The following is a 14,219-nucleotide window of genomic DNA, read 5'->3' as shown; positions in this document are numbered from 1 at the left end:
TCTCACAGCTTCACCTGCCACATTATATTTGATAAAGAGAGCAGACTCATTCTTAAAATAAGAAGCCAGAGTGGTGCCATTCCGGAAGTATCAGATGTACAAGATGGTGACCCCACTCTGTGAGTTTGTGGTTTTTCAAAGATCTTGTAGTGGGGCAATTGTTGGCTAGAAAGCAGGTGCCCCCCTGCCTTCCCCAGAAAACACAGAATTATAAAATCAGAAAGAACACATTTGAAACTGCACTTTACATCCTCCTGAACATGCAGCTGGCACAAAGAATAGTTAGCTTCACTACACAAGTAGAGACAGAGAAGGCATTAGCTTGCACAACTAGTGTGTCCTTTTAAATAGAATAGATTAGGTGGCAGGAAAGCACGTAACAAGAGAGGGTCACACTACACATGTAGGGGCAGCATGGCTATAATAGGTAGGGTCATGTTGCAGCATACTCATGTGGCGAAATGTCATGTGCCAGCCATGCACCAGGCCGGTAGGCAGAAAATAAATGCAGAGCTAATGTGTGTTGCAGAAGAAAAATAACATGACAAAATGCCATTTTAAAAATTGCACCAGCAGAGAATTCAACCCTGCAACATTAAGAAAGGCACAGTTAACATGCTTGAACAAATCAGGGAAAATGCTGTAGCCAGCTTGATGGTGACTAAACCAAAGGAATGTCAATGCTGAGCCGTTGCAGGAAGTGCACATGGCAAAGTAAGATATTATTGTGTTCGGTCAGTTGTCAGATAAATTAAGTTACAAAGACACAGCAAACCTTTTTAAGTTTATAAAATCCCAGGAAATCAGAAGGAAGTGACAGATTAATGCATTTTGCGCCTGGCTAGGCGTGAAGGGAAGATGCAAGGAGCGGCTAAAGAAAAACAATTAACTACTGCGATGAAATCTTAGCAGGATGAGTCACAGAATAATTATTCATGAATCTGTCAAGAATAGGATGGTGATAAGAAGTGCTTAAGCCTCGGCATGGGAGGTAAACATGCACTATTTGATTTAATTAAAATAAGGCGATGTACTTGTCTCTCTCACTCTCTCATAAATGTGTCAGCATGCAGCCAGTTCATGGATAGTATGACCACATTGTACCGATTAGCACATGTCTTTTTTTAACTGGAGAAGTATTTAGGGCCCAGCAATTAATTTCCAGATATGATGAGGTAGCACTTTCTTAGGGGAAGGTCTGTGGGTGGGATTTTAGATAACAACTGTCCAATACCTGGGTGCACATATATAGGTTCCATATGTAGCTTAGCTGAGGGAGCCAATGAGCAGGAGCGATAGGTTTTCATAACTGTGACATCACAGGGACCCTTTTTGTACTATATAAACTCCTGTTGTCTGTTCAAACATTGGAACATTCTGGCTTGAGAGCTTGGCTTTTATCTTGATTTTTTTTCCCCAGGATATTGCAATAAACTGGGTACCCTGCATTTGGCATACCACAATCACTCTGTGTTGTCTCTTTTTTTGACAAGTTCCAGTTAGAGGCAATTCGGCCTTTCTGACCCTCTTAATAATGTTTTCAGACTTTTCGGTGTTTGTAAAAAGGCTTGGGTTGTCCCCACTAATGAGAATGATCTGAGTTTACAAAAACTCAATTTGGGACTGCAGGTTACAACTTCACATGAGAAACCATTTAATCACACGGCTGTACTCACTTGCCCAGTGACATCAGGAGTGTATTTCTGCGCAGTCCGCTCTAGATCCTTTTTCCTCCTGTTCCTGTTGAGAATAAGGCAGACCCATTGGAATGGTGTGAGCATATTAGAAACTAACAGAGACATGCAGGTGTCCTGAGCAGAGTACCTTATAAAAATGAAAAAAAAAAGTGCCAGGAGAATTACGACAATGATGCCAGCGATGCCTCCCAGGATAGCAAAAAGTGGGGGTCCAGGTGTGGCTGAAAAGAAGAAAAAAAAGCACAGTAGATAAGATCATTTACGTTACACAAGTCTATGTGCAATGACTAGCAGCCTTGATACATTTCTTTTATTAGTATGCGCCAAAGAGAGACTTTGACAGAGCTCTTGTTGCAATACAGAGGAGGCTTGGTGTTAGAAAGAGTGCATCATGGGTAAGGCTCTAGTACATTGTCAGCCATTTCATAGAAACCAGTTCAGTTGTGTAAGTTGGGGCACACATTTTTTTGTAAGAGCTTTTTTCTCCATGCAGTTTGGTCAATGCATTGGAGGGGGCCGGCAGGAGTTTGCACTTTGAATAACGAGGCCTAGATACTATGAAGAAGTAGACAGAGGTATCAGGTGCGTGGTAAATCACAAGACTGGTGGCTCTGTCTAAACAATATATGTTCTCCATGATAGGTAACTGCACTCCATCTATACGATGAATTCCCCTCTGTTGAGAACTTTCAATGACGGCTCTACCAATTGTACCAACAGTTTAGTATTATAGTTGTTTCCTGTGCCTCACACGAAGTGTCTTTGGGCTTGAAGGGCTACTAGCTTTCCTCGAGTTTTCGGAAACATACATGTTCAACACATCTTCTTCCTAAAAATTGCAATGGGCAGTGGGTAGGAAGCAATCTTTAACAGAGTTACACTAAGCTGTCCTTCATGAAGATGAGTGTTTGGACGCCGTATCTATACATTTGTTTCCATGTGCTCTGTGTGTGATTGTACAGACTCTAAGGGCTGGCATTCTTTGAGGATGTCTTTCAAGTGTTATAGCAATAACACTTGTGGCAGTGTGCTGCATCTGCCATTAACTGGTTTGGGCCAAATTTATAGGGCCTTAATACTGGCCCTGGTGCCTTTATCGGCACACTGCCAAGAGTGTTATTGCTATGAGCACCCTACGAGGTGCAAATATAATATTGAGTTAAAAAAAACACCCACGGCACGCGTGTGGCTCATTTGGTATATGGGTGCAATGAAAATGAAAACCAGGGCTCTGTGCAGAGTCCCTCTTCCATTTCCATGGCAGAAGTGGGGAAGCAGAGGTTGTCAGGAAGAGCTGCAGGCATGGGTGATTGGGAGAGGATATCGCCCAAAAAGTTAAGGGGAACGGGTTTAAGTGTGCGAAAGGTGGGGAAGGAGAGCAGGACAAATGGTGCAAGGTCGTAGGAGAAAGAGCATGGTAGAGCTAGTTGTCCTGCAGTTTAATTGCTGGCTTGCACCCGTAGTTTCAGCCCATATTCAAAGGAAGCTGATTTGCCTCCTGCCAGACCCCAGGTCCTAATTAAGCAATAAGCACCCTTTCTGGGTGTTGCACTAGATGGTAATAGCTGGGGTCCAGGTTAGAGGTGGGAGCAAAGGGATTTCATGACCCATTTTTTCTTACAAATCCATTCTCACCGAACATGGCTGCCACAGAATCGGAGGGTGAGGCTCTGTGTGTGTCCCATCTTCTAGTCCCATAGTGGCCATCTGCAGTGATTACTTACAGTGTGGCGGTGCTTCAACTGTGATTAAGGTAAGTGGGGGCAGGTGAGGGAGGTGGTTGGGGAGACTGGAAGAGCACCAAAGCGTCTGGTAGCGTAGCGGGAGGGAAGATGGCCAGCATGTGTCCACTGTGAGGGTTGCTCCGAATGCAGCTTGTCTTGGAGATTCAGCCCAGGGTTGGAGCAACATAATTGGCCGACGCTTCCATTCAGGGTACCAATATTACCATAATTCAAGTGGGTGATTTGCTTTACTGCTTTCTCAAGTGCAGTTGGCATGATCAGTTGTACTTGTGTAGAGCAGTGGGAGCATATAAGGTATGTGCCAGTTAGTTGAAAGCCATTCAAAAAGCAAATGTTTTTATGTTAATTAACGATTCTTTGAGTCTAGGGGTTGGTGGTTTTCTATCCGACAGCAGGTCTTTTGTGTCTCAGTTTGGTGAATTCACTTGGTGGTCTTTGTTCCCTTGCTGTACACAGGAACCTTGATGAGTCCCACCTGACTTGGTTTTGAATTCGCACCAGCCCTTTGTTTGCTGTCTGTCCTGTGTGGGGTGAGTGGAACAGTGCCCGCAGCTCCCCCTCATTCCCGTTATTGGGTCTTTGGTTTTGCCATGGATGGAAGAAGCATCTCTATTTTGGTCAAGAGTAGGGGTATGGCCATTTTCTTTCTCAGTGGTGTTTAGACCTGTGCTGAGAGCAGGGGATCTTGGCTGGGATCAATATTTGGTGTTCAGTTGAGGTTTCCTTTTTTGGCCTTGTGAGTCTTAGTTGTGCAAGATTTGAAGGTGTGTACATAGCATTTCTTGCTGGCCACTACTGACTGCTAGTCCTCTTCAGGTTTGTTTCACTCAGGTGTATTTGCCTTCCTGCATTCTTTCTTTTTACCCCAGTCAATGGAGAGCCCGTGAAAGTAATGGCCTTGATGAATGGACAGACCAGGGACAAAATTCAGTAACAGACCAAGATGACCATGTTCATACATGAACAACTCTCTTTATCTACCACATCAGGGACATCAAAAGAAGGAGGTAATTGAGTAACATGATGAGGAAGAGGGACCAACAGGTAATGCCGAAATAGATCATGCCCTCTTCCTTTTTCCATTACTTCCATCCCTCCCTTGGTGGTAATCCATAAAGGCGCTCAGTTCTGGCTTGGGTGTGACAGGAGTTGACACAGGAAAGTAACTAATGAATAGAAGTTAGATAACTGGAAGGAGTTGGAAAAGAGGGGCAGCACCTGGTGTGTCTGTTGTGGGGTGCAGGCATCCATCAATAAGTAAGCAATGGGACCGGGAAGAGCAGGACCAGGAGTAATGGTAATTACCATACATATGTCTTGGGAGGATAGCTCAGGGGCAACGTGCTTTCCTTGGAAGTAAGAAAACACTGGGTCCACGCTTAGAAACCTCTGGGTATTAACCACGTTATAAATAACCTATCATATAATATCATTGCATTGCCACTGCACTTAAAAGCATGCTTAATCCATCATAACAAGCTATAACAAATGGTGATATTATTACAAACCTATAGGAATCTGTAATGCAGTGATATGAAGATATGAATGGGCCTCATTCTAAGTCTGGCGATCAGAAAATAAGGGTGCCGGTAGCAAAGTACCGGCACCCTTTAGGACTGCCAGACTACGAGAATGCCTGCAGGGCCAAATCCCGGTTGGTCTGACCTGCCAGGAGTACAAGGCATGTTTCTCACAGAAGCACCAGCATCGTTAGCAACGCTGCTGGTGCTTCTGTGTCCACATTCCTGCGGAGTCCTATGGGACTCCAGGGCAACGGGGACACGCAGTTCGCGCTGCCTGACATCCTGGGCCGCCGCGACTTGTAATGTCCTGGTGGCACCGGGATATCAGGCGGCGGGAACGGTGTTAGGAGGTCGCCGCCAACCCGTCGGTAGCACCAGCGAGTTACCACCGACCTCGTAATGAGGCTCATTATGTTTTTTTTTATCATCCAGTGCAATGCAAAACATAATAATAACGTTTTTCAGGTCATTAAAATACAGTTTTCAATTACTAACCCAGTGCAAGGTGTGAGTAATATCTATACATCAAATTTACAAATATGTGGGCAGCTAGATATGGTGCAGAAGATGTGCTTTTTGTCCCCATGCCCATTCTCAAGAAAGACACTGATCACTATATTCCCAAAGCTGTCCTGCTAATTTCAATGCGGATGTGCCATCTACCATCAGGGGTGGACTGGGAAACAAAAGAGGCCGTGAAAATAATTTTCAAAGTGGCCCCATATTACACCTTTTCAGCAAGCCCAATCCTTTTCCTTTGAGGATATTGGGAAATAAAATAGGTTGCCATACAAAAGAGGCCCAGGGTGCACAGGCCTACTGGGAAATTTCCAGAGTTCCCTTTAGGTCAGTACACCCCTGTCTACCATATGTTAGTGTTGTGCTCCTAACACTCATGTTGGTCCTAGAGCACCTCTCACTAGCCAGGGCCTCTGGGAAGGACATACACGCAAGCAGGATCCCAGCGATTAACACAATTGCTGGAACCTGCATTGCACACGTCCCTGTGCCTGCTTGTTTCTCTAGGTATGGATGTTTTGCGAAGAAGGACCGCTTATGTTATATTAAATGAAAATGTTACTGTTGTAAAAGTAGGCAGGCTACAGTTTATTAATTTTCATTGTAGTCCAAAGTTATTTGTAGTGATTTAAAGGTTACTTCCCCATCATTGGAAATTAGGATGCAACCTCCATTTCATTGATTTATTTCTATAAAAAAAATATTGTGATTAAAACAGCCTGTTTCTGCTCCCCGATTGTGCTGTGGGATTGTTGGGGTGGGGGCCCTAGGTCGGGCATATGTGTCTGTAATCCAAAAACAATTATAAATATAAAAATGCATTACTTAGATATATTTTATTACAAAGACAATCATCGTTTTGATGGATTGTTTCTATTTCACCAATATAGGAAACAGAGTGTTGGCACTTTATTATTTATTAATGTAAGCACTCCCAGCATCAATCCTCCAGTCGGAGGGATAGCAGGCTTTTGTTGACATGTCAATGCCATATGTTTGGTCATGTTATTCTCTGCCTGTGTACCCTTGTCTCATACTCCTCAATATACACAAATATTGAGAAGGTTGTACCACCAGAGCTTCAGTTAAAGTTTTTGGAGAAGTCATACAATTATATTCCTAAACACCTCGAAGGCATACCATCAACATGCACATCTAAAAAAAAGAGTAAGTGTTCTACTCTGGAGATTTCACAGCAACATGAAGCAACACTAAAACAATGTGTAAAGACAGAAAAGAGACTACATTTGTTTTTGTGGGCTCATCCAGTAGGCCTTAAGGGAAGATTCAATCCATTTGATTCAGTACTGCAACAAAAGGATCTGGCGGCCATTAACACGGATGTCTGCACTACACAGTTTGACAATTATTAAAATATGTACACTGACCTTTGATAGTGATGGTTTCAGAGAAGGCCCACCCAATACCATTACCGGCCATGCAGTGGTAGTCGCCGTAGTTATCCATGGCCAACTTCATAACCTTCAGAGTCTTCTCTCGCTGTTTCTCTATTTGATTGCCATTCTTATACCATCTGTAGCGAGTCACTGCTGGGTTACTGCTGATTGTCTCACAGGACAAAATCATCTGTTCTCCTTCTGTAACATCCCCGATCGGAAGAATGTGTGCTCCTTTTGGTGCATCTATGGAACAAGGGAATTAAATGGTATATAATCTGTACAGCACAGTGCTTACTATCTCATTTAAGTAGGAGTCACTGTTGTGATGCTTCCCACCGCTGTAAATCTCTTCCCTCGCATGTTCACTCCTTATATGGGCAATATTTAAGGAATGCAACTGGTTTGGGAAGCAAATTGGCACAGGTTTAGAGACGAAATAATAACCTATAAGGGACATATACCATGCATCTTAATCATAGATGCAGATCATCATTCAAACATCACACACCACCATCACCTCTCCCTCAGCGCTAGTGCCCTTTACGCCGACTCTGAAGCCAGCATGCATTAAAGGTATTCGCAAACAACCGTAACACCTTACGCCATAAGAACACGTTGTTTTTTTAGTTGGGCATGTAACCCCCGTTTCAACAGTGGCCTAAGGATAAAGGGGCAAATATTACTTTGCAATTGGGTGTATCAGTTCACCTTAGCAAACTATTCATCACTCCTGCCACATGATCATCAACTACAGCATTTCTTGGCAGTCCAAAGCCAGCTGGTTCTCTGTGTACCTGAGGTGCCGATACATATTCCTTATGTTTCTATACGAACATATTCAATGCCTACTTGCTGCCTGGTTCTGGTCCTTCTCATGGGAACAACACCATTGTTGCCCCCCCCCCCTCGTGGGGCTGCATCACACACACCAAATGAGCCATTGTCCACTCCAACCTTCTCCTTATTCCTCCAGAACATTACTGACTTTCCTCCTCCTTTGCTCCTCCTCATCCTCCCTCCTTCCGCTCCCTCCCACCACTGCATGCCCTCTTTCTCTTAAAGGGGCCCATTCTTTATTCACTCAAAACACCTCCCCCTCACTTAACATGAGACCTCCCGGGCTACATCTGTTCGATCAGCCGTTGGGGTCTCTTTATTGTTCGACAGGGTCTGTTTGGCAGTTCACGGTTTTCACCCACAGTTCCTCTTTGCGGTGCTTCATATGTCTCTCCTCTCTCTGTTCCTTCTTTCTCGGCCGTTTCTTCTTTCATTGGTTCAGGTTCTTCTACGTATAAGTCGGGGAGGATGGAGGCCTTTGGCGTAATTTTGCTGTGGTCTTTTCTCGTTGTTAGCGCTTGTTTTTTATCCTTTGTAACTGGGAGGGGGTCTGCCGGGTATGTCCTTTCTTTGGCTTTCCTTGTCTGTCCCACGTCTTGCTCAGGTGTTCAGTCCTTCATCTGGGTGACTTCGAATGATCTATAGTGGATGTTGATAAGGGCGCGCTGTAGTGCCATCCGATGGCTGAGACGGCTGTTCCCTATGGCGGTACTCGGTATCATGCGGATGCCAGCGGGTACTCTGTGGTCTCCCTGGGTTGGGTCGCACCATTGCTGACCTTGTGGCTGTACCTTTGCCCTTTGTCTGTGCTCTTTCCCCGCTGGACTGCATGGGCTTGGGCTTTGTCCAGGTGTTGTTGGGCCTTGGTTGTTGCTCACGGCTTTCTGTGGGGGGCTTTTCTGGCCATGGGCGGTCAGTTGTCCTGTGGCTTAGTTACTCGTGTTCTCGGAGTGCATAGCGCCGGCTCAGGCGCAGTTTTACTCTTTTGGGGCTGTTGGCAGTATACAAATGGAGGCACCCTGGGCCTCTGCAGTGGTGTGAGAGGCGTGTTGGTCGCCCTGTACTTCCACCTTGTGGGTACCCTTGTGGCGTCGCTCAGTCGTGTTGCTATTATCCTTTTGTGGGCCTGGAAGTTTGCAGCACCGGCGGCCTAAGTGGTGTAGGCCACTCACGTGACCCTTGGTTCTTGCTGTGTTTCGTTAGGGGTTATGATTAAACCAGTGGGGGGTGGTTCTGGGGTGGCAGGATGTCGGTGTCTCGGCAAGTGTTCCCTGTTTGTTTGTTTTTTTCTACTTTCCCTTCTGTTTTTTATTTTTTTGTTTCACTGTTTGATGTTTTCCAATGTTTCTTGCTTTCTATTTTCCCTCCTGTAATATGATATATGATATGATATGATATGGCATTTATAACGCGCCTATACACAAGTGTTTCAAGGTGCGACGAGGCAAGAGGGGGAACAAAGGGAGGACAGACAGCGATCTTACTAGGCCAGGAGTCATTCAGATCGCGCAAGTGCATGGGAAAGGGGGAAAGGAAGAGTGCAAGGGGGGAAAGAGAAAGGGGGAAGTGCAGTACATGGGAAGTGGAATAAATAAGATAAATAAAAACACATTAAAAAAACAGGCAAGTGCAAGGAAGTGCGGACAAAGTGCTGGAAAGGGGACTGAAGGGATACAGAAAACAGTCCCCAAGTGCAGAGGTTGCCAGGGAGGCAGTGCAGGTGGGCAGTTGACAGGGCCTTGGCCAGAGATCAGAAGGGTGGCCAGGTAAACAGTGCAATTTCAGTCAGGAGTTCAGCAAGGTTGGGGAGGAGAGAAAGCAGAAGCAAAGAGGAAGGTTTTGAGGTGTTTCCGGAACCGGAGGTGGTTCTCCTCGAGTTTCAGGGAGGCAGGAAGGCTGTTCCAGAGAGAGGCCCCTGCCGAAGAGAGTGATCTGCCACCACTCGTTGCTTGGAGAAGTGACTGACCCTGAGGGAGTTGGAGGCAGATGAGCAAAGGGCTCGAGAAGGAAGGTATTTAGGAAGAGAGAGTTGAAGCTATTTTGGCCCCTGTTCGTTATATTATTGTTAGTGTTGATTGGTGTCGCTTTTTATTTTCCCCTCTGTGTTTTTTTTTTCCACACGCACGGTTGCGCAAGTGTTTTGGCGCGCTTTTGCAGGCTGCTTGCTGCCGTTGCCCTTTGTTCGGCATGTGGCGGTGGGGGAGGGGCGTGGACTCCTTAACGGTGGTGTCTGGTGCCTCCCCTTCTAGGCCGCTGCAGTCCTCTCCTGGCGGCTGGCGGTTGGGCTCCTCCGTTTCTTCTCCGTTTCTTCTCCCGCCTTTTCCCTCTGGTCCTTTTGGGCTCCTCACCGTTTCTTCTCCCGCCTCTTCCCTCTGGTCCTTTTGGGCTCCTCACTTGCCGGCTCATTGAATGATAGCTGGGCTCCTCTCCTGGGCACTGGGCACTCGTCTTAGCGTGTAATGAAAAGGTCTACTGGGCTCCTTTTCCTCCGCCGATGTACTCACTTTGATGTAGCAGCACACGCTGCCTCTTCACTGCTGGGCGCACTGCAAGCGCAGCCCTCCTCATCGCTGCAGGGTCCGATGACCCACCTCTGCTGCAGGCGGCGTCTCCTGCTCCTTGTGTTCATCTCCGCTGGACACGCAGCTATCTCTTCCCTTCTCGCTCACTGGGCTCATCAGGCGTAGGCTCGGTGGCCCCTTTGTCTGCACGCTGCACGGCTCACCGGTCCCTCCTCATCCACGCGGGTACTTCTTTCTGTCCTCTGCTCCATCTGTCGTGGTGTGACCCTCCGTGCTAGGTCCTCACTGCCGAGCATAACATTCCTCCATTACTGCTTTGGCCCTCTTTTGCAGCACTCCTCCTCTGGCTGGAGCCTTCCGTTCCCTGCTGCGCTCTCACCGTGCTCCAGCTGCTGTGTTCCCTATTGCAGGGCGTTCTCTTTGTGGCACTGCTGGCATTCGTTTCGCCTCATCGCCAGTTGTTGGCCCCCCTCGTGGGCCTGCATCACACACACCAAATCATTCTACAGGAGCCATTGTCCACTCCAACCTTCTCCTTATTCCTCCAGAACATTACTGATTTTCCTCCTCCTTTGCTCCTCCTCTTCCTCCCACCCACCATTGCCAGATTAAGCTGACCATTGGTCAGCTTAATCCCTTTCCTTCAGTTCTCAGCAGTGCCTTTCTTTCTTGTGAATTGTTAAGGAATTGGCACTGCAATGGGGCATTTCCAACTGCAAGACCCCTGTGTAGCTCCAATTCACTAGGATATCTGTGTCTGCTTCCAAGGCAATTAGACGTGTACAAAAATAAAGCTCCCTTTGAAAGATTAGTTTATATCCATTTATATCCGTTGACATGCAAATAAAAAGATTTGCTTTTATTTGACTAGAAAAGGTTCTTAACAGCATCATGCATTATAGCAAGCCGGACGTTTGAAACATATACCAGGTGAACTTTTTGCAGGATTTCTTTTAAAGTGGGGACCATATTGAATATGTCCTAGGCTAAGAAGCATGTGTAAAATGTCTATGTATAAGTTTTACGCATGCTTTTTACCCCATGAAATGTTTTCATTAATTTAAATGGTGGAAACTGGGCACGGAACGGAATTGGATTTTACGCCTCCCCCCATCCTCTCTGTCAAACAAAAGCACAGGCATTTATGCCATCATGATATTTTCATGCAGGTGCAAATGATTTGGATTCTTATGGAAAATGACTGCTTTTTACATGAGTTAAAAGAAGACAGATTCCAAAGGAAACTATTGGAAACATTGCCTGTTATGCATACATGGCATTTACTCAATTTGCACTAAAAAGTGAAAAAATTAAGGCGTTCCGGCAATTTGCACCTTTGTTTTGCACTTCATAGTGCACATTACTAAAATTGCATGCAGCGGACCTGTTTACATGTAAGGGCAAACGTAGCAGGTCCGCTTCTGGCAATTTACATTTTAAAGTAAAAGTTCCCCCTGTTTTTCATAAAGTGCTGAAAGCAGAGTGCTGTAAAAAAAGAACATATAACCGGCTATCATCATTTTGCATTCTCGGATTTGTAGTTTTCCATTCAGGATGAGGAAAATAAAGGTCCATTGATATTCATTTGGCTTAACATGGGTCTGTAAGTAGCAGCATCTTCTCGCGTTGCTTTCCTCTGGGATGTGTGTATCATTTAAGTAAACACTATACGGGTATTACAAACCTATTTAGGCCAGTCTTAGCCCTTAAAAGCCAAAACCTAAATATTTGTACCATGTAGAGCTCATAAGGTGTTTGGCCAAGAGCCTGAGTTGCAGAGAGGTTTACAATCCCAGTTTACTGCTTAAACAAAGTGTATATACTCTCTATGAATGAACTGCAGAAAGTGGAGTCCTTAGAAGTAGTTAAGTTCCCACTATAATAAAGACTGCCTTATGATGGGGCAGATTTCAGATTTTAGGGACAACATGGTCGCTCCTTGTGCCCAGTCATTAGTGGCCCTCAAGGCCACCACCTAGAACTGTGTTGTTTATTGCAGTGGCAATCCCTCTGTGCCCATATCGCTTAATTTGGGAGGAAGACACATAGTCTCACCAGCCAGTCACGGCACCAGAGATTACAGTATAGCATAGTATTCATTTACTGCCCTGTTGCTGCCAGTCACCGAAGTTGCCTGGGACGTTCAGAGTAATACCCCAAATGAGAATGACTGAAACTCTTTAATTTGCCCAGTAACCTCCCTTCTGACTATCAACTGACACCTCAAAGACTCTGCAACTGTAGTGCCACTATATTAGGCAACAATGCAGCTGAATATGCATCATAAAAGACCAATTAACAAATGCAATCAGACATAATAACACAACCACACACAACCACAGCAAGACCATGCTGGCAGTTGCCTTCAAAATGTGCATTTTGTATTAATACGCATCATGATTTTTGGGCAATATCACTGACAAATTAGTTATTAAATTGCATCATTGGTAACTAATTTGACACTATTTCCCAAAAACGTATTTTTGGGACCACGGGAATGGGGCACCATACAAGTACATTTGCCTTACCCCCACAAAGTCTCCTCTAAAGGTGGCCCCACCTCTACCATTTGACATAGTAGTCCTTCCCACCCCCATCCTCTGAGGTTACAGTCTCGTTGCGCCCCTGGAATACTCACTACAACCCAACTCCGACCCCCACCATCCCCCCTCACGCCTATATCCGACCTTGCGCTGCCTCATTGCCACTAAACCCTCTGCTGGAATACCCCTACCCACTTCTGCGTCCCCCTTGACCTCACAGCAGCATCTCCTCCAGGTTGAGAGCCACCTCAATCTGCGCTGCCTACCACCTTTACTGACCAGTATCATGGCCTACATTGAGAATCAAAATGTCTTGTCCCTGCAACCCTCGCCATGTAATTACAGGTGCATTTGTTTGTCAAAGTGACATTTCAGGTGTGGGCAATCTCTGAGAAAGTGATCATTCTAACAAAGCCCGCTAAGCAAATGCGTTCATTGTATTGCCAATTTTCACTAATTCAGGGTTCAAACATGTGACCGCTCTTTTGTTGGCTCACACACAGTACTGATGTCACTCACGTTCGATTTTTAGGTGCAGAGGTGGTGACTCTCCCATACCCACTTCATTTTGGGCAGTGCAGGTGTATGGTCCGCTGGCCCAGCTGATGTTTCTCAGGGTCATTGTTTGCTGATGGCTGAGGACATCTTCCTTTTGTTGATTCCTGTACCAGGCGTAAGTGAATTTGTCAGGATATCCTTTACAAGAGCATGATAAAGTGGCTGTCCCTCCTTCCTTTAGTGTCCTATTCCGAACCACAACAGCAAAGACGTCCTTTGGGGCAACTGTGTAGAACAACAAACACATGGTTACAAGCTTTTAATTCAGTAGCGACTTATCAATTCTGGCTACTGAAGGGAGATCTGTATTCAAAATGTGTGTAAAGACTTAGAATACATGTAGGATCAGGTTTAAAGACCTGTACAAATACTGCTGGGATCAGTGCAGGTGTTTACATTGTATGTGGCCCTTACCAATAATCCTGTCCCTAGGCCATTACATTTACTGCTAGCACCAATCTTCCTTCCACTGCCAAACTAACAGACAACATACTGGCACCCAAGCCTCAGGAACATTTAGAGTCCGTTCAGCTATCTGGTAATCGTCAACCAGGTTTCAGGTAAAAACAAGAGATACAAAGAGGACTCTGATGCTGTGAGGATTGCCATACCATGTGCCGTCGATTTGGGCAATTTTCCTCCAGGCTGCTTCCTGGACTTCTAGATGGCAGGCAATCAACTCCGTGAGCCAAGGAAAGCTCCCCACAGCTCTGCATTCTGGCCACACTGTTTGACTCCTCCTCTGAGTGTTCCCATTTCTCTTAAATAGATCTCCCGTCACTCAATTGCTCCTCTTCTCTTCCACTCCTTTCTTGCTTATCTGCAGGAGTCTAAAATAACCGTCTCGCCCCTTTACTTTTTGATGTCCAATTGCA

At 45.6% G+C, this 14,219-nt stretch overlaps 1 protein-coding gene across 1 annotated transcript in view; it reads right to left on the bottom strand.

Annotated features, from left to right (window-relative positions):
• LOC138450306 (B-cell receptor CD22-like) overlaps positions 1 to 14,219 on the bottom strand; it is a 437,337-nt gene that overhangs the window by 103,751 nt on the left and 319,367 nt on the right. Inside the window, exons 5-8 of the mRNA XM_069604830.1 lie at positions 13,306 to 13,569; positions 6,873 to 7,127; positions 1,825 to 1,918; positions 1,677 to 1,740 (exon numbers count right to left, since the gene is read on the bottom strand). Coding sequence (XP_069460931.1) covers positions 1,677 to 1,740; positions 1,825 to 1,918; positions 6,873 to 7,127; positions 13,306 to 13,569 — 677 coding nt within the window. The remainder of the gene's footprint in view (positions 1 to 1,676; positions 1,741 to 1,824; positions 1,919 to 6,872; positions 7,128 to 13,305; positions 13,570 to 14,219) is intronic.

This window comes from Ambystoma mexicanum, chromosome 1p (assembly GCF_040938575.1).
Source record: "Ambystoma mexicanum isolate Mex_15411 chromosome 1p, UKY_AmexF1_1, whole genome shotgun sequence".
Taxonomy (NCBI): domain Eukaryota; kingdom Metazoa; phylum Chordata; class Amphibia; order Caudata; family Ambystomatidae; genus Ambystoma; species Ambystoma mexicanum.
Note: the sequence above shows the minus strand (reverse complement) of the source record. Positions and strands in the feature narration are given on the sequence as shown.